General features: G+C 35.3%; 1 protein-coding gene across 2 annotated transcripts in view; it reads right to left on the bottom strand.

The window, feature by feature from the left end:
* LOC109112558 (rab GTPase-activating protein 1-like) overlaps positions 1 to 22,024 on the bottom strand; it is an 86,391-nt gene that overhangs the window by 59,491 nt on the left and 4,876 nt on the right. For both annotated transcript variants that reach the window (XM_042711801.1, XM_042711799.1), the window contains exons 6-12: positions 21,796 to 21,906; positions 19,149 to 19,215; positions 18,215 to 18,317; positions 15,979 to 16,145; positions 13,931 to 14,060; positions 7,195 to 7,288; positions 6,909 to 7,059 (exon numbers count right to left, since the gene is read on the bottom strand). In XM_042711801.1, coding sequence (XP_042567735.1) covers positions 6,909 to 7,059; positions 7,195 to 7,288; positions 13,931 to 14,060; positions 15,979 to 16,145; positions 18,215 to 18,317; positions 19,149 to 19,215; positions 21,796 to 21,906 — 823 coding nt within the window. The remainder of the gene's footprint in view (positions 1 to 6,908; positions 7,060 to 7,194; positions 7,289 to 13,930; positions 14,061 to 15,978; positions 16,146 to 18,214; positions 18,318 to 19,148; positions 19,216 to 21,795; positions 21,907 to 22,024) is intronic.

Below are 22,024 nucleotides of genomic sequence, written 5' to 3'. Positions count from 1 at the left end.
AATAGAGTGATCATGATTATAACAGCCAGACTGTTAAAACAGAACACACTCTCAACGTGATTTCCCATCTGGGCTACAGGAACATAACATAACTATGCCTATGTCAAAATCTACTAATTTACAAACAGGGATAATAAATATTACTAATAATACTTTTAACAGCAATGTTAAAAAAAAATTAATGTAAGGTTCAAAGTCACACGGTGAGATATCAAGTCACAATTGTTTTAAACTAAAAAATTTCAGTCCAAAAAAAAAAAAAAAAGTACTAGTTATTATTGTTTAGCAAATGTTAACAGAGTTCTGTTAAAAAACAGAACTCTGCAGGAAACAGTAGCACAAGCAGGTGAAATGTATAAAATACGCTGATCCATAACTTGTGGAACAAGACACTACTGAACAACAGTGTCAGCCAGAGACCTTTATAAATGATTCATCACAAAGGAAGAGAAAAGGTTGGAGAAAACAATGACCATAATCCTCTTCATCTGTCGGTACCTGAGCTTTTGATCCAAGGGACTCTGTACAGGGACAGGCAGGGCACTCTAGCTCTCATCACAGCACTGGGAGAACAAGTACAGGTCAGGATGACAGCTGGACTTGATTTGGCATTATTTACAGCAACTTTCAGGGCTTTGCTAAATCCACTGCTTTCAAAGACAACATGAAATCAAATTGGATTCTATTTACGTCATAATTTAATTTTAATAAATGCCCTGGTCTTACTGTGCACAATTAATAAGTGAACGTCTAAGTTTTTCATAACTGAAACTGTAAACTGTGGAAAATTAAATAAACACACATATAAATAAAAAATACAGATACTGATATAGGATCTAAAGCATACATCCATGATTCATGTATGTGTATGCACAGTATACATTTAAATGCATTGCCAGATACGATTGCAATGATTTTTATTTATTTTTGCTAAAGATGAAATGTCCAAATCTAAACTACTGCATTACTTAAAAAGAAATAGCTTTAAGAAATATATCATCTTTAAACTGACACAAAAAGTTTGCTTATACGCTTTATAACTACATAATAGTAAAATTCATAGCACAAACAACTTAGTCCCGAGGCACGCATGTAGCTATGATTCAAATCTCTGCACACAGGTCCAGAGGATATGACTCCATGAAGTGTGTCTCTAGGTAATACAAACTGTCATTTCTGTGTCAGCAGTGAGCTGACCCCGGCGACACAGTCTGATAGCACACGCTATGAGGGGGCCGACCCTATCTACTCAACAGTGCAGATGGGGGCCTAAATCCATTTCAACATTACAATGCCATAAAGCGAGCCATGTATATAAACGAATCCAAAAGGCTCTCTCGTTGGTGAGTGGCGTGTCTTTGTGAGAACGAAATCACGTTGTTTGCGGGTTATTGATTCTCAGGGAGGTGGAACGGGTGTATGATGAGGCCGCTAATAGAAGCGTTACAGTTCAGAGTGAATGGCAGCTCAGTCGCTAGATGTTGACTGCATTAAGATACATGTCGGGCTGTGCTGGGAACAGGGGTCTATTGTGAGGGAGGGGCAGCTGGTCAGTGGAGACTGGGATGGCTTTGAGAACAAGTCTCAAACATCATACACAGGGAAAATGGCAGCTCACCAGCAAGTACTTAGGGTTCCACGACACAGGAAACGAGAATAGAATCACAGAATCCTGTTCTAAAACTGAAATTTGCAGTATAACGCCTATTGCAGAATATGGCAAATTTTGTAAAGGGCTGTAAAATTGCAATATGAACTTGTGTCTGTGTGAATGAGTGGTTTGTCTAATACACATATTCACGCACATGTCATGCATAACAGAATTTCTAGTAATAATAATAATTTCATAGGGCTACATTAATGTAAAATGTCATTTAATTAAACTGAAGTCATTAAATGGAATTTTAATAAAATGTATGAATTTAAATTTTTTTTTACATGCTTTTTAATAATTCAAATTGAATTAAATCATTAAAACGGAACCAGAAAAATAAAAACATAAAACAATTTGGGAAGAATAAAACTGAATTTTGTGCCCTAAAAAATATCACTTCTGTTAAACTTTTTTTTAAATTGCTTTTAAACTGTATCTTAAACTGTAAGTTTCATGATTCCAAAATTTCATTAAAATTTAATGAATTTAATAAAGCCTTGAAAATGGAAACACTAAATTTGGGTAGAATAAATCCGAATTAAGAAAAAAAATACAACTGATGTCATAGGCCCCTAAAAATGCTGTTAATTTAAGTTAATATTTTATTAAACTGCTATTAATTGTATATGTTTCATGATTTCAATTAATTATACATACTTTAAAAAAAAAAATTATTAAACCATTAAAACCAGAAACATTTGGAAAAATTTGGGGAAAATCTAATTTCATATTAGCCCTAGAATTTAATTTTTGTTAAGCTTTTAGTTCTTGCTAAATTGTATAAAAATGTCATGATTTCAAATAATTAGACATGTTTTTCAATTACTTAAATTTTATTTAGTGGAAAAAAAATGCTGATTTTACAGAGCTCTATTTACTGGTCCAAAATAAGAAATTCTATAACTATTTTGTTTTTGTATTTTTAGAAAAAAGAGCCTTCTCCGAGGTCAATGAAAATCTATGTTGTTGTTTTTTTTCAATTTATTTCACCTTGCTTAAAACCAGACAATACTGTGCAAACCCCCCGGCACTCAGAAAAAAACAAAACTATTCTAATATTTTATAACATGCTCTATAAAGACTATAATCTACTTAAGCAGGTTTGTGAAGACTACATAATCAATCCCACAAGCCATTTAAAATAGAAGGTGGAAAAACAAAGGCTTGCCTAAAGATTTCTATTAATATAAAATGCTGGACGCAGCCCAATGATTTGTCTAAATGGGTGAAACAAGGGTTCTTGGCATGAGGATGTTTCATGCTCGGTTACAATCTTGTAATCAAACAATTTACTTCAGCCTGATAGTACAATGACTTTCACATGCCTCTCTAACTAATGGCTAAATAAATACATATAGTACATCATTTGAGAAAATATGGTGCAAAGATTTCATTGTTTCATTGTGTTAGACTTTTTTTTCGATTTCACAAAAGTAGAATACAGAACACTGGGGAACAATCTTGTGGATCATAGATTAAAAAAAAGAAGAAATATATTTACCACTCAAAAATGTTACAAAATGTTTTGCATCAAAAAATTAAACCTACTTTTAATCTTACTTTTGTTTGTTTTTACTTTTTTTTTTTTTTTTTTTTTTACATTATTTTATTTAATGACAAATAAGGACATTTCAGTTACATACCTAATTGAATAAAATGATTACAGTAATAAATAATAAAAAAACGATATAAAATTAGAATTCAATAATGTCATTATAATTATTTTAACTCGTCTGCAAAATGACCAGTTTGGGCTTCCGACAATGAACATTATTATAATAATAATAACTAATATTTTGATGTTAATATGTATAAGTAAACTTTATTTTCAATAATGTCATCAAAATATTATTTTTCTCCTCACTGTAATTTTTTTTTTTTCCAGATCTTCATTTGTGTGGACAAACAAAGACTTTTTAAAGCCCTGACTCAAGAGAATAGCACCTTTGGTAGATCCCTTATACACCAGCAAAGTAAAGGTCACGAAAATGTCAGTTTCACACTCTCTGAAACACCACACGGGTTGCATTTTCATTGATCCACAGCAAGAACAATGCACACTCATGAGTGTTAAGAAACATATGGTCACTTAATCAGACACCATTATAGACAAGGTGGAAAGAATAGGATTATGTTTTGATGAGAAAAGAGAAAAGGAAGTTAAATGAATCTGACTGATGTGAAAAAACAAACAAAAAACTCCCTCAAATGATTGTGGCTCACTTAAAAAAAAAATAATAATAATAATAATAATAATAAATTAATGAATAATAATAAATTACATTCTAAATTACTACAATTTAAATTAAAATTTTAAATTAATTATTATTATTTTTTTTTTTTACATTTGCTGGTAAAATAATCTAAAAGAATACCATTAAACAGATGAAAAAAACATGGAAAAACACTGATTAATTGAAAAAACATGCAGGCCAGAGCAGACATTTTTTAGTCCAGCTTACAAATATTGCCTTAACTACCCAAGGCACAATAACATAACCTTCAACCACCCATTAATAACATGGACATCGTATTGTGCTGATGGCCAGGTCTCAGCACGGTTTTATTTTTATTAATAGCGCCGCAACTGTTATATCGACATGACCTGCAGTGGAGAATACTTGAAATTAAATTAATTAATAAATTATACTCTCCGCGCTCCATAACCCTTAAAGCAGTACGGCGTTCAGTTAATGGAAAGCTGTTGCGGGAAGAACTGTAGGATTTACATTATCTGGCAAAGTATTTTCTCTCGCTATTCCTTTTCTGTTTTTTCATTCATTCCTTGACTTCATCCCACACTCCATTCGACACTCTCTCGCAGTGCTGAGGTATTTTATGGCGTCCGTTCACCATCATTCTCACTGCATGGCATTGATTATTGTGCTGTATTTCAGGAGTTGCACCTGAAGCAATGATTATGGGCTTGCACATAAAAAACAAAAACAAAAAAAAACAAGTTAACCTAAAAATATCTTCATCGGGACACAAAAGAAGTGGTTGAAGCAGTATTTAAAGTACAACTTGAAGCCATGGGGGTTTCTGTTCAGGGTTGCATGTGTTGCAGGGTTATGACTGGTGGGGGGGAGGGGGTCTTCAGCCACTGTCCAAACAGTAAATTGATTGTGGCAGGTCAGAATGAGGGCATGCAGGATTGTTCTGTAGTATCCTCACCTCCAGCTGACCTCTGGTCACCATCATTACACTGCATGAAAGTAACCAATATCAAAAATCCATTCAGTCATTACTATGTGGCTCAGTTCAAAGATCGTCTGATCAGATTTTGGATCAAATTGGATAAGACTTAAAGGAGTAGCGGCGAAAAAAACAGTTTTTCACTTACTTCAAAATGGCGGACAAACGAAATGTTGGAAAATGAAAAATGAGATACCGTCAGACTTGGCATAATTCCAAGGAATGTATTGACAGCAAAATTTGGACAATGTTTTCAAAAGTTATAAGCGTTTTTTGCAAAAATCCTTATATCTCTGGAACACTAGGTGGTGCTGTGTTCATAGTTCTCAGGTACCTCCGGGACATGCTGTTGAGTGTTGATGAATTTCAAAATGGCAGACAGGCGGTTCATCAAATCCTGACATTGGTATCCCCCGATTCAACATGATACAAGGTATCCACCGACATCAAGATCATGATTTTCTGACTAACAGTTCAAAAGTTATTAGGAAAAATAGCCATTTTTGGTATCTCATGGCCCGTAGGTGGCACTGCTCCCAACTTTGGCATGTACCCTCAGATCATGGTGCTGAAGAAGAGTACCAAGTTTAATTTCAATTGATCATGGTTTGGCCAAGATACAGCCTTTGAACCAATTTTGGGTCGACATCATTAAGTTCACAACATCCTAACTTTTTAGCAAAGATGAATATCAAAATTCTGTTCAGTCATTTCTGTGCGGCACGGTCCAAAGATCATCTGAATCAATTTTCCTAAGAACTGGACATATTTTGAAGGAGGAGTAGCGAAAAAATTTAATACTGTACTTTTCAAAATGGCCACTACTGTAATGGGCGAATTCTTAATGTAAGCTATTGAAGGTAATCAGCATGTGGAGAGAACTCGGGTGTACGAAGTTATTTTGTTTTTAGAAAAAAAGGGTTAAATAGTTGTAAACTTAATTTAAATTGAAGTGAATTTTTGAGCTGGTGGTGCGACAATTTTAGAGTTGGTCCTAGAGACCCCAAACCATCTTACTACAAGTGTGCCAAGTTTCATAATTTTCCTACTTACGGTTCATAGGGTTGCCATAGACTCCCAGTGGAAAGGAAGAAGAATAATAATATGAAATCTAACAAATACAATAGGGGCTATAATACCTAACAAATAAATAAAGTGTTTGACTGATTAAAAAAAATAAATTAATCAAAGTGTTTGATTGATGAATTGCTTTTAAGCTCTAAAAAGTGAAAATTAACAAGCATGAGAGTTAAAATGTGGATAACTGAAATAATTTCTTGCCAAATTACTGGCTGAATACCACAATCTGACCCACGTTTCTGAGGCAACAGTTGTTAGTTTAGTGTGGGAACATTCCAGTCACTGACCACACTTGGCGCGAGAACCAGTCTGACCACAATAACAACATGAAAGAAATAGCTTTTCAAACATGTAAAAAAGCTGTAGCCTGCAAAAACTGTACAGTCCTATCCCAGATAATGAGACGTCACACAGATCTGTAGCTGTGCTGGAATCGCTTGAATTTGCTGTGACACTGCTTTTGGAATAAGTAATTAGATGCGCTCTCAGCACCGCTAAAGATATTCGACTAACTCCATTTCCATCAGTTCAAGAGGTCAAACGAACATCTGAGTGAAGCATCAATATGGGTAGAAAATATGTTTAGTAAATAAACAGCCTGCTATACTACAAAGGTTCATCCCGCTGACAAAACGGAAACTAGTAAGTAAAGCTCATCAATTTTACACTTGAAAACGCACTCTTCAGACTGCTGCCTTTCCTCACCCAAAATGCTTTGAAAGACCAAAGCGGGTTCAAAGCAATTTCAAACCTCACTTCAAAATCTACCAAATGCACACAAACTCCCTTGTGTGCATCTGTTGAGTGTTAGCTAAAATTTCAGCTAGATTTACTAAAATGCAATGAACAAACAAGCAAAAGACCCATAAATGTGGATGCAACATTGTCGAGAATCATGTGTCCACTAGTTGGCAAAAAATGGGATGAATTGGGACTTTTGCGAAAACAAAAACTGGTGGTAACAGTTGTCATCTCTTACCTTGGTGATGAGGATGCGGTAGTGCTCCAGCAGAGGCTGATCGTTGTGGCATCCAGACAGGAGCTGCCAGACTTCAGCTCGTAAGGCCTCCGGGATCCCAGGCTTCACCAGAGCAGACAGACCCTTGGGTCGTGTCAACAGGTTTCCTTGCCTGACAGGTGGAAGACAGACGGTGTCAGTGCAGCACAACAGAGCTGTTTTTTTGCAGTCATGTTCGATACGGACTGCGCTCCTAATCTGGCCATAGCACAAACTTCAAAGTCTCAAGTCAGGCAAAAAGTCTCACCATCTGTTGAGGATCCCTCCCCAGGATTCCAGAATCTTCTCAGGACAGTCCTTCGACACGTCTCCTGTCCCGCTAGAGATCTCACTGTCACTATCTGTACAGCGGGGGACAAAGATAAAATGTTTGTTAATGTTGTTATTGAAACACAGTAGACAAAAATATTTTAATAATAAAATGTAATTATTTTAATAATGTGCTAAGAATGTAGCAATATCTAAAAAGAATATGATTGTGTGTATGAATCCATTCATAGTCAATAATATCAGACACTGATCCACTTGAGCTGAAGTAGTAAACAAGCAGGTTAATGAACTCACACAAACATACAGTATAAACATAAGAGATTATCCAGATATGTAGACAACATAAATATAATATTGTGTAATACATCTGCAAATGAGTAAATGTACTCACTAGTCAATGTATGAAAACGCTCTTTCCATAAAAACATGGCAAAACATGGACAATGAAGTACGGCAAACAGAAACAAAAATGTCGTGATATTTTGCAGGCAAAAAAAAAAAACATTATTATTTTCAACAATGTTGATCGACATGGCAATTTCACATAACCAACTTGAACCAATTGCGAAATATGCATGGGGAAATCTTCGGTCAATGCAAAATTCCTGTTTGTAATGTGAAATGTGAAGTGACGTGTGGCCAAGTACTGTATGGTGACCCATATTCAGAATTTATGCTCTGCATTTAACCCATCGAAGTGCGCACACACACACACACACACACACACACACACACACACACACACACACACTGTGAACACACCCGGAGAAGTGGGCAGCCATATTGCTGCAGCGCCACCTTAAATCTAAAAAAAAATAAAAAATTTAAATAATGTCAAAACAACGCTGGCTCTTTCAACATGCCACACTACAGCTATCGAGAGCAATTCCTATGTTTATTCCTATTGAAATAAATGGATTTTGCCAGTGTACAACAGTAAATGTGTACACCGTGGACAACATCACATAAAAAAAAATAAATAAATAATAAAATAACAACACTGACTCTAACAATTATGGCCATATGGTGGGCATTCTGCAACAATACAGCTGCTGTTATGCTTTGAGAGCAATACTGAAACAAATCAATATTAAGAACTAAGTGACAATCAGATCCCACTTTAAGCTCAAGTTGTCACCCTGCGGTAAGAGTCTATTCCCCCCAGAGTCTCAAAGTATGTGTGTACATTGTGGGCAAACATCATTCCTACACCTCCCCACAGGGCAGCACTTCAGATGACTCCATTCATGCATGTTAGGATGCTGCACGACTACTTTGAAACACAACGTTCAGGCGAAATTACGGAATCGTCCTTGCAGCATCCGAGGTGAGTTATATGGCGTACACACCTGCATCAGTCAGGGCAGCTGAGTGCCAAGATTACTGTCACGCCTTGAGGTGATAAAGAAAATGTCTTGGACTTAATGTCTGCAAAGGTCATTATGAGCCAACCAGCAGACTCTCTGCCCTCAGAGCCCATATCTCAAGGTCTGCGTCCACAACATGGCTGTTCACAAAGATGTTTGGAGGAAATGAACAGCAATGCATCTGGTGGCATCAACTATGTAAGACCGAAAAAGTTAGTAATGGTAATTATTATGGCAAGAAGAACCAAGAAGTTTTTAAAGTAATGATCTTTAAATAAAGAAAAGAAATGCTTGTGCTGCTGAAAGAGGGGATGAATTTTGAGCACATTTACAATGTTCATGACCTCCAGAGAGCCTCAAATGCCATACATTTTACAATCACCGATGTGAGGTCTGGAACATAGTGGTTTCTTTTGAAATGCTTTAAAAGGCTTACTTTTTACTTTTACTGCACAAGAACCTTGGCAATGTTGCAAGGAGAGAGACTGAGATGGGGGAGAGAGACTGAGATGGGGGAGGGGGGATGGGGGAGGGGGGGGGAGAGGGGGGAGAGAGAGATTTTTTTTTTTCAATTTTGGATTAATTGGAACAATCTGAAAAAAAAAAACTGATCATGAAGAATTGGCAATCCAAAATGGAGAAATATGGGAAATTCATTTCCAAACATTGTTTAATAAAGTACAAACAGACACAAACTGTAAACAAAACCAAGCAATCAACCAACTGGGAAAACTAGAATTAGCAATCAAAGATAACCAAAACCCATTAAATTTCCCAATAACTGATAAAGAACTTAAAAGAAAAAATCAAAAACCTCCAACTCAAAAAAGCATCTGGACCTGATGGGATGTTAAATGATATGATAAAACACACAAGCAGTAAATTTCAACTGGCCATTCTAAAACTATTCAATGTAATTCTGAGTGTAGGTTACTTCCCTGACATCTGGAATCAAGGCTTGATAACACCAATCTTTAAAACAACAGACAAGCAGTTGATCCTAACAATTGGCCAGAGGCTATAAATTTGATCCTAACAACTACAGAGGCAAATCTGTAGCATAATAAATGCTCGACTAGTAGACCTCATCATCACACACAATGTACTCAGCAGAAGTCAAATTGGATTTTTACCAAATTACCATACATCTGACCACATCTATATATTACATACTCTAATTGAAAAACATGTTAACCAAGATAAAGGTAAATTATATGCATGCTTTATTGACTTTAAAAAAGCTTTTGACTCAATTTGGCACCAAGGACTATTTTACAAACTTATTGAAAGCGGCAAAAATTGGCACCAAACGTACAAGGTATCTTTCCCAGGAGCGAGGCGTGAGACAGGGCTGCTGCTTAAGCCCAACATTATTTAACATTTACATCAATGAACTGGCGAGCAGTCTGGAGCGATCTGCAGCCCCTGGCCTCACCCTACACCACTCACAGATCTGATGCCTGCTGTATGCAGACGATCTGGTTCTGTTGTCTCCCACTCAACATGGTTTACAGCAGAACCTGGACCTGCTAGAATACAATACTGCCAGACCTGGGCCCTGACAGTCAACCTGAAGAAAACCAAAATCATGATCTTTCAGAAAAGATCCAGATCCCAGGGAACACAAATCACATTTACATTAGGCACAAACCAGATAACACACACATCACACTACAACTACCTGGGTTTGAAAATTCAGTGACCCCCAATCATATCATTATAAAGCCCTGCAATACCAAGAGATGAGCAAAGAAAGTAGTCCCCTCCCTCAACTGATCCAGAGCTTCAGTCCCGATGCTTCACTAACATCTACAGATGCTCTGAATCACAACATCAAAATCAATCAGATTACTGCACAAATCAAACAGAACTACAAACACAACAACAGAGTAAAATGCAATGCTCTTTGGCTCTAAAGAGAGAGTACAGTATGGCAGAGTATCTGTACACAGTGTCAGATGAGAAACTGAGAAGCACGCTGACCAGATACAGACTCAGCGGACACAAGCTGATGATAGAGACGGACAGACACAGAAAAACATGGCTGCCACCGGAGCAGAGGCTATGTTCACACTGTGATCTGAATCAGATGGAAACAGAACTGCACTTCCTAAAAGAATGCTCCAAATACACGGACATACAGACAGTGTTCTATGATAAAATACAGCAAATCCATCAGACATTATAACTCTTTCGAACCAGGAGAAACTGCCGTATCTATATCTTATTTTATTTTATTTCTAACTTATACACTTACATACACTAATTAATTTTGCACTACATGCTTAATACTTTTTATATATTTTTATTATTACTATTATTATTTTTCTTTCTGTTAATACATATGTGCACTATTTGTAAGTAGCCCAGCTGCAACTGCTTTGGCAATACAAATGTACAGTTTTTGTCATGCCAATAAAGCTCACCTAAACTGAAATTTAATTGAATTGAAATTGAGAGATTGAGGGGGGGGGGGAGAGAGAGAGAGAGAGAGAGAGAGAAGAGAGGGGGGAAGGGAGAGGGAGGGATTGGGCTTGGGCTGTGTTGCAAGGTGACATGGCAGTTTGGTAGCAGATGTGGGCGGATGAATCTTCTTTTCCATCTGCCTCCCCAATAGATCTCAGAAACAGCAGAGAAAGCTGGCGAGGATGGACGCTTCCAAAAACAACAATGACTTATTTGTACAGCCCAGAAATCGAGGCTTGGAACAAACTGCACAAACCAAAAAAAATTAGATTCACTGAGAACGGCTGAATAAAAAGGAATCATTCATTCATTTCATCCAAAGAGAAGCTATACACAAAGTATTGATTTATTAAATGTAGTAGATTGTGGAAAACACTTTGGTGGTAAAGTTAAGGATGAATGAGAATATTGGTGAAAATACCAGTCAATATTATCAATATTGCTCATACTTTGGGTTATGTATTTTAACAAACTGCTAAAAAGTTTTGCACTGACACATTGATTATTAAAAAAAAAACACTAGTTGTAAATTTGGCATAAGTCAACTGGTGATTGATCACAAAATAACTTTTTATTAATGCATTTTTATTTTATTTTTGGACGATTAGACATTCATACCATGGTTATTTATTTATTTTAAGTTATATATAGGTGTTAAAATAAGTTATATGTGTATACATATATATTTGTGTGTGTGTGTGTGTGTTCATATAATATATATATTAATATAATAGTGCCTGACTATGTGGAAAACGAATGGCTTAGTCTATGGAAATTTTGCCCCTATTATACGTAACAAGACTCGTATTTTATTCCAGCTCTGTTTTGCCTGCATACAGAATCCCTGTATTTATGCTTTGTAAAATGCGAACATCCTCCAAATCCAGCAACCTTTAACGTCACCTAAATTATGTAAATAGCCTTGCATTCGATTCCCCTCTAATGAGTTAAATTACATATTAAGTATATTACTAATATGAATATACTATAAACTATAATTGCTCATGGTTTATTTATTATTGCTTGTGCTCATCAAATAATGTAACGCTGTTTCTTTGTTCAGCTGTTCATGAAGCGCAAAATAAACTTTCAAGGAATATTCAGACAACATTTGTGCCATAATGGACACCTAGCAAGCAGGTATCCCTGCAAATAAACAGTTAAAGAGCACAACTATCACACCGTTCACAGACATTAGGTAGTAAATAACACAGAATTGTCCTTTCAGTCATATTTAACACGCAACTCAAACCCACGCAATCATTAGGGCATGTTTTGTGCTAAAATCAATTCAGCAGAACCAAAAACAGAAGAAAGAAGAATAAATGGCCAGGTCCAGGTGGTCAGATGACACACAGAGCCCGAGAGCCAATACCACTTAACCAAACTGGAATCCATTCTTCTGAAATGAGCGCTGATAACCACTTGAAAGCCGCCAGGGTTTCACATCTCCGGCTTGTGGAACCCTGTCATAAACACAGGCCATCTCCGCTTCGTGAAAAAGACAGACGGCTGAAACTCTTCACCTAGAGATACTGGCCGAGACTAAATTAAAGCTTGCGATGGATTCATGCTGCCAAAACGCAGGCAGGAAAAATGCAAGAGGTGCGAATGTTGATCATGTTAAAATTTGGTGGGGGAAAAAAATCTGGACGGATGATCTTATTCAGTTGATGTGTAAGCATTGACATATAAAAAAAAAAATTAACAGCAAACAAATGGCCCTTCTACAGCTTTGCTGCCAAGGCAATCTGTTCTTTTATGCCCGCATGTACATACATACATTCCCTTCCTCTTGCTCTGAAAAGAGATCTGAATAAGCTCAGAGATGGTCATTTTTCCTGTATTTGTGAGAATGGATGGTGGGCAAGTCTGCAAACTCACATGGAAATTAATGGGATACTCCACCCCAAAAATCTTCGTTTTTTCGGAACACAATTTAAGATATTTTGGATGAAAACCTGTGACTGTCCCATAGACTGCCAAATAAATAACAGTGTCAAGGTCCAGAAAAGTATGAAAGACATCGTCAGAATAGTCCATCTGCCATCAGTGATTCAATCGTAATGTTATGAAGTGACAAGAGTACTTTTTGTATGCAAAGAAAACAAAAATAACAACTTTATTTAACAATTCCTTTGTCAACAGTCTCCTCTGTGTCTCTCTATATCACCATATGCTGCGTATGCTCTTCTGTATCAAAACTCTTGTTGAAAATGCACATTCATTCTCTGCCAGCAGGAGGCGCTTAGGAGCGGCAGAAATAGTAACGGCTGTAAAAAAAAAAAAAAAAAAGCAGCTCTGGCGTTTTGACTTTAAAATGTGCAGAGCTCATGTTTATTCAATGACGTCAAGGCATTTTGGAAAATCTATTTGTGGCGGTCAGTTTTGATATTGTGGCGGGTCACCACAAATCAATGTATGGGAAACACTGTAAATCTAAAACTAATAAAGTAATACAGTTAATATATGTTAATGTCAAGTTAGTAAATATAAATTGAATAAAACAATTTAATTAATATTTTTATTACATTAATATAAAATTTACATTCAAATAAAATTATACTTTTTTTTAATATAATATTTATTTTAAATCTAAAGAATTAATACAAATAAAATATTAATTAATAAAATATATTAAAATAGATTTGAGTGTGTTTAATTCTTAAAGTCTGAGATAATGTGGAAAACGGTCAAAAAGACCCTGATTTTTGGTGCACAAAAACTTGAGTAACAATATAAGTTGACTTTAGGTGGGGAAAAAGCATGCTACAAAAGTAGAATATGGTTCATTTAAAGCAGTCACCTCAAAAAAAGGAGACCTCAAAATGGCAACAAACATAAAACAGAAAAATTCTGATAAATTAGACAGTGGCGTACCTTCTTCTGGTTCCTCTTCCTCAGTGGGAGACTGCAAGAGACTTCCACGTGCTCCTGCTGCACATTCTGTATGTTTCTGCAGGCTGACCACTTCATACATGGCATCTCCCTGGCTGCCCTTCCCTGTACCCTGCAAACATATAGAGCAAACACACACTGTAAACAAAGCAGCATGTCAAAGCCATAGAGATGCATTACAAATATTGTTACATCATTATGGCTGCAGGGTCCAACAAAAATCAATGTAAGCTTACCTGTACTTTGCAAAATTACATTTGGTATGGTTTATTTAATTGATTGTGATTTTAACTTGAGATTGTTTTTATTTTAATGAAACTAAATAGTTACAAAAAGACAAAAAATCACCATAATAATTTGTAGAAACATTATATGAATCTAATTGTAGAAATCATATTTATGTAAATATGTAGATAAATATTTAGATTTCATGAATGCAATGTGTTGTAGATTTGTAAAAATAAGTTAATGAATATTATATACACAATAAATACTAAATATAATCATAGAAATAATTATGTAAATATTATATTTGATAGATATATTTACACACACACACACACTTAACAAATATTACATAAAATATAATTGTTTTCTTTTATGAATGTATGAATGTTACAGATATTAATAAACTTGAAATAAATAAATGTATTAATAAATACATAAGACTTATATGCATCAACAAATATTATTTAAATATAAGTAATTAAATAGAGAAGAATAATTATAAATATTATATAAATAAAGAAATATAATAAATGTCATATTGGTCTAAAAGCAAATGGATGAATAAATTACAGAATATTTATTGTTAGATGAACTCCTCAAAGTCTGCAGCTAGAGCAAAGCATTCAAAGTTAACTTCACCTTCGACACCGCTTCAGGGGATATGACAAATACATAATCACATGCACGGGAGGAAATAAAAACAAGTGTTGCTAGAAAAAGAGCTTTCTTATTGTTGTTGGTAGGTTACTCATACAGATACAGTAACTCTGCTTTGATTTACTCGTGCAGTTTGGGTCTTATGTAAATTGATCCCTCGTGCCATGTGGCTCTTATGTAAACTGGTGTTAGGCGAAGAATGATGTTTACAGGCAGAATAATTACACGCTAATACTCGCACCAAATGAGCAGCGTACACAAATACGAAATAATAAAATAACGTGGAGAATGGGCTGGGTCTATCACTAACGCCATAATATTATCTTTTAATTAGCTTTTAACTACAGCCCAGGCATTCTTTCTCTCTGCGATAAGATAACTACGAAAGCAATCAGGCAGAGATGCAGGCTGCAAGCTCTAATTACTTGAGCATGATAATGAGCGCCGGGCCTCTTATTAAGCTACGAATTATACAAAGCCTCCATTTGCCGCTTCACAGCTTCCAGGAGTTCCTGCTCCTGTTCACCCTTCACAAAAGCTCACTTCCTTCCTCAAGGTTTGTTCTCCAATCTGTGCAGCCGCTACATCGCTGCCTATAACTGTTCATAGGCAGTTCACAGGCTTTGCGAGAAAAGGGTGAATCTAATGAAGCCTGCCAACAACATTTCCAGGTCATATTTCCATATATTTCCATATTTCACATTCCATTTTTTTAACACACAAAAAAAAGAAATGAGATTTTAAAGAGCCTTTTGAGTTTTGACAATTAAACAATTTTGACAATTAAAGGTGATAATAATCTAAATGAATTAATTGGTGAAACAAAAGATATACATTTTCTAAACAATGTATTTCTTATTTATTTCATTATAATTAATTAAATAAATTAGTCTGTGAAATAATAGGTTAAATTTTTTATGAATACAATATATTAATGTCTATATATAGATATATATATATATATATATATATATATATATATATATATATATATATAAATTGATTTATTTATTAAATCAACTAACACCTTTAATTGCGAAATAAACCCAAATATATTTATCTGTAAAGAACTAAAACACTTGCTGATGGTTTAGAACTCAGTAAAGATGCATGTTAGAATATTTTTGGTTTGTTTTAGAGTGTACCTGTTTGAGCTTGAGGTAAAAGGTTTCAGAGAAGGCCTTCCTGCTGAAATACCAGAACCTCTCATTAGCTGGATAGACCCGCACTAGCGCCTCCATGAGGAACCGAACAGGTTCTACAACCTCGGTCACCACCAGGTCCACTGCCACCGTCATGTATACCTGCTTGTCTGGAGGAGAAAAAACTCACAGTTAAAGACAAAACCGACATACTGCCTTGAAAATACTGACCAGTAAAAACATAAACCCAAGCCATTCAAAACCAGCTGTGTAAAAATTTCATGCAAGTTTCATGATGTTTTCAAGAGTCAAATCATCTTAGATTATTTATCTCCAGTCAACTGTGGTAAAAAAAAAATAGCATTCTGGGAACTGATCTCATGATATTCTCTCTCAGGTGAGCCCTATAATTATGAAACGGACTGCTGAGAGAAACTAATCACAAATGAGTGAAAACCAGTCCGTTTCACACTAAGGGGTTTTTATTATTTCAATTAACAGGAAACAAAGAGAGCAATAGTTACAGATTTATGAGCGAATCGCTGAAAATAGATTCCAATTACGATAGAGTCAGGTCAGAAAAAAAAACCGGCGGTGAGAAAGATTGGGAGGTAAATAAAAGAAGATCTATGGTGGGCCCCGACTGAGAATTACAAACAGACACAAAACCACGCCGAGATGTGTGAAAAGTTTTACTGTGAGTGTAATATATTGTAGACTTCAAATGAAAAACTCATTCAGGTCGCTGAATTAAACGCTATTTAAACTGAGGTGGTTATCTAAATCTACCAGACTGGAATTAAATTTCAAAGAAACCTCCATATAATTTCACAACAGAACATTAAAGCTGCAGTAATGAGACGCACTGCTTCAAGTTTGGCCTCATACCAAATCAACAATACATACACTATGATTAGGATTACTGGTACTCTAGTAATTTGAGTCATTAAATAAAGAGGCCATTACTGCTTCCTGTTCCAAGTTGGACCACTCGGTCTGTCTGACATTTCGGGATTTTGGTTTGTTTGTGTTAATCAATTTTGAATAACTTATCATATAAAACATAAATGATATAAAATTATCACCTATCTCTCAAATGGACCATTGACACTATCTACAATCTCAATTAGGAGTGTCAATGGTCCACTTGAGAGATAGGTGGCGGTAATGCACTTATAAGTCTGCGATCCGCCATAAAGCAGAAGAAGATGATGCCTCGGGCGCCTGCTGCTGTGAATGCGCGTTCACAAGAGTTCTAACAGTTCGGACATTGCGTGAATCAGAGGTAAAAAAACTATATAAATACTGTTCAGTTATTTGCACAGACCGATGGTTTTGTGTCTTTATACACATCAATGTATCGTCACGAGCCGCAGGGTTTAATTTGGATTTTTCTGTGCATGGTTTTTTTTTTACTCTCATAGATTTTGTTACCATTGCCATGCATTATATAACTGAGAGACTGCAACAGCTTAAGTTAAAAATCATAATTTGTGTTCTACTGAAGAAACAAAGCCAACTACATCTTGAATGCCCTGGGGGTGAGAAGATAAACATCAAATTCTCATTTTTGGGTGAACTATCCCTTTAATTACACCATTACACCATAAAACTGAAGATTAGAATTTGACAATGAATTACACATTTTAAATATTTTGGATAAACATCAAATTCTTTTATATTTATATATAAAATATGATATGTATTAATGAAATTTATAAATTTGATGTAATTACATGAATATATAATATAAAATACACAATTAAAAGTAGTTAAGTGTTTAAAATTACATTAATCATTTTTACTTTAGAAGTATAATATCTTTTTTTTTTTTAATAATGTGTGTGCCTATATTTACGTGGTTTTATATTACCTATATACTGACATTACTGACCCATTAATGAAAACCCTTATTAGTCAAACTTTAGTTTAGGCTAAATTGAGATGAAAATGAAAATGAATTAAATCTACACTGCTGTCAGTGAAAAATGAGACACATTTTGACCATGACAAGAAAAGCCGGTGGAATATATACTCAACATGGTTGAGGCAATAAATTTGTATGGCTCTTTGTGAGAAGAAAAAAAAATTGATAGCAGAAAAAGTGTGAATTTCTGTGAAAAAAACAAACAAAAACAAAACAAAAAAACACCAACAACTGTAAATTCGGTCATAGCATGATGTGCACTGAAAAGCACTTGAGACTCTTGATAACCAAGGATTGTGTATTAGCTCGTACCTTTTGGTGTGTCCTCGTTCAGTGGCTGGAAAGCCGGAGTGTTTGGATTCCAGGTGCCTGTGATTACATATGCCTTCCCATCAGCACTTTTGCCCATAGACTCCTTCAAACATAACCACAAAAAAGTTTATCATCAGTCAGTTTATAATGATTAATTGGGAAATTGGATTTAATATGTTTTTCTTCAGTCAGTTTACATCTGACATGCGTTTTATTCATTTGAGAGTGATTTCTAAAGAGTAGTTGGAGAAAATTAAGGAGAAAGATCCTTTTAAGGACTAATTAGATATCTATAAATCAAATCCATATGGGACTTCTATTAAAAGCAAAATCGTTTACAGTCTTTGCATGGCAGAATCTTATTAATATCATGAAAACCACCTGCTACAGCATTTATAAGACATCTTTTTGATTTTACAGTTTTTGTTGTTGTTTTTTTTGCAGAATTTTGCAGCAAATTTGAGGTTAATTGTATTAACACATATAATAAAAATAATGTGATTAATCAGGATTATTTTAATCTACTGACAACTCTAATATATACATACATAATGTATACAAAGCATCAAATGATAACATATGTCTAAACTGTCCAGAGGGCAACATGGAGAAAAGTATGACATTAAACCTAGTAGGATGTTTGATTCAATAATCCCTGTGGACCCAATCACACTTGATTGAACTGCTAATTGTCTTTGGTCTTGAAGTGCAAACTGCCATAACATAATTTGCTCAAGGGCCAATGTAAAATGACGTTTATAATGAATAATAAAAAAGCCATTGTGTTTCTAAAATTGGCAACAGTGTGGTAATTAAAATGAGTTAAGGTATAGGAAATGAACACATAATATTGAGCCTGAGGTACAGCTGTAAGTGTTAAACCACAAGCAGCCACATTACTGAGAAAAAAACCGAGGAGCCAGAAATGTCTCACCATGTCAAGGAGGTGCATGTCGTTGTTCCGCACTTTCTGACCAGGACTGAGCAGCATCCCAAAGCACCTGGACAACATATATGGTTTAGATGCTGAGGATAAGGCATTAAATAAAAGTGACTACTAATTACAAAATAGTTTCAGAGAGTGATTTGGAGTTTCTGTAATACTCGATATGAAATGTGCTTGGCAACATTTGTGAAGGGCTCATTTTCAGTCTCTCAAAGTGGTTGTTCTGTGACTAGAGCGGCATCAAGTGGTTGCACAAGGAATCACACTTATACGTTTCCTACTACACATACAGTATATATTTATAGATTAAAATGATATTATCTATAAAACACTGTACACACACACACTATATTTATAGATTAAAATGATATTATCTATAAAATATATAAATAAAATGTTATATAATACATTGTATGACCTATTGTTAATACAGTGGTTCTCAACTCCAGTCCTCAGGACCCACCTGCTCTGCACATTTTGTTTGTCTCCCTTATTTATCGCACCTGATTCAGATCATCAGCTCATTAGGAGAGAGATCCATGAACTGAACTGAGTGTGTACAGATTCAGAAACATTCAAAATGTGCAGAGCAGTGGGTCCCGAGGCCTGGAGTTGAGAACCACTGGTTTAGTAGGGATGGATTTGGTTGAGAACCACTGGTTTAGGGAAACATGTTTGAGTTTGAGGTCTCAGATGGTTTGCATAAAAATAATGAACAAAATCAGAACAATCACACACACACACACACACACACACAATCAAGGCCTGAATTTCATTTTGGAAAATGGGGGAATTCCCCCTTTAGGTAGCTCTTATGGGGGGGTATTTCAGGGGGAGTTCAGGTACTTTTTAGACATATTTTTAAACTGCAATCATCCAAACAAACTGTTTTGCCACCTAGTGTATTTGTATTTTACAATTTATAATGTTGTTGATTCATATTTTTTATTTTGAGGAAGATACTTAAAAAGAACTCTGATTTCAAACTATGAATTTAATTTAACTAAAAAATACAAGTAAAACTGTCGTTTAAAATAAGAATAGATAAATGACAAGCAATGGCACAAACAAAAAAACAATAACAAGAAACAACTAAAATTAACTACGTTTTTCAGTTAGGTATAACCGTAATATTCAGGTACAGAAATACCACAGAAACTGAATAATCTATTTAACTTTAAAATAACACTGGTTAATCCTCAATGTATAAGTAAACATAAATGTCAGACAGAAGCAGGTTTATTTAGGTTCCTGTCTCTTTAAGACCTCATGCACAGATCTAACACATAAGTTTTGTTTCTCAACTGTTTACATTCACTTAATTGCCTATATTCCACCAATGTTTAGTATAAAATCGACTGCAAAAGCGGATACTCATCAAGACGGACATTCTGACAATTTCTTATGTATTTGGCCGTTTACGCGCAGTAAGGCGCAACACACACACTCTCTCAGATGCGGCTCTATGTACGCGCAACTTTGGGGTGTGAGCTCACAGAAAGGGGGTCTCACAGAGAGTACTGAACTGAGCACTTGAATGTTTAAAATTGTAACACTTAACAGCACGTGCAAATGATACATTCCATCATCTGTCCCAAGCGTCTTTCACACTGAAATATTTGCAGGAATAACCTGTGTTACAGACGCGGAGGAAAACTGGTGGAATCAGTAGAATTAGGTAAGTTCATATATTTGGAGTAATGTAAAGTTCAATTGAACGGATGCATCAGTCATACAGCACTCCGGACCGTGCACCCCATGACGATCTTGTCCCCCGAAGCAACCCCAACAGAAACTAATGAGATCTAACATAACTGTGGCATTAAACTCAGTTAGTTAGGGCTCGTTTAAAAATATTGTGCATATAGAGACTTCTTCACCGGCTAAAGGCTCTAATCCTCATTTGTGCACGCATGTGTGTGAAATGCGGTCCTAAAGTGAAATAGCTGGGCAATTTGATAGCCGAATTATAATAGGGCTACAGGTTATAATAATAATTTGTGCGCGCATGTGTGTGAAATGCGGTGAGAATGAGCCTAATATCGTCTTAACTATCGACAGAGACATCTGCTATCGGCGATTATCTCTGACTATCGTCGATCGGCACAACCCTAGTATATACATACTATACATGTGTGATCGTGCATTTTAAGTCTGTATATATACCCACTTGTAATATTACTTTTCTGCATGAACTGCTATAAAAACAGGTTATAAAATATTATATTATAATATTTATATAATAATCACATATAGACAAATTTTGGTCTTTTTATATAATTATTATACATTATATAATTATTTATAAAAAATATGTATGTATAAAAGGAATTATTATTTATCTATGTCTAGAACGAGAATGTCTGCTAATACTGTCCGCTTTTGACTAGCAATAGCATGCAGCCAATTGTGGTTCACACACACACATACATATACATATACATATACATATATATATATATATATATGAATGACTGTGCCATGAACTAAAGCCTACTGTTTAACTTTTTTTTTGTGGTAAATTTTCTGACATTTAAAGGCAAGGTCATGCCAGTCATTATAGGGAAAAATATGGTTATGTAAAATGACAAAGTATCTGAATTTCTGACATGAATTCCCACATCTCAGAACCCACCTCTCTATTACAAGCTCCTTATTGGTCATCTGCTGGACGGTGACCACCACATTTTTCTGTACACCTTGACGAAGCTTGAAGTAATATTTATCTCTGTCTTTGGGAACTGGACTACAACATGTACAGGAAGAGAGAGGGGAAAAAGTAAGAAAGACACAATTGCACTTACATTCTGGTTGCACATTATGGTTGCCAAATGAAATAATCTAAATGAGTTAATATCAATAGG

The sequence above is a fragment of the Cyprinus carpio genome, chromosome A22, assembly GCF_018340385.1.
Source record: "Cyprinus carpio isolate SPL01 chromosome A22, ASM1834038v1, whole genome shotgun sequence".
NCBI classification, from domain to species: Eukaryota; Metazoa; Chordata; class Actinopteri; order Cypriniformes; family Cyprinidae; genus Cyprinus; species Cyprinus carpio.
This window is presented reverse-complemented; position numbering and strand designations above follow the sequence as displayed.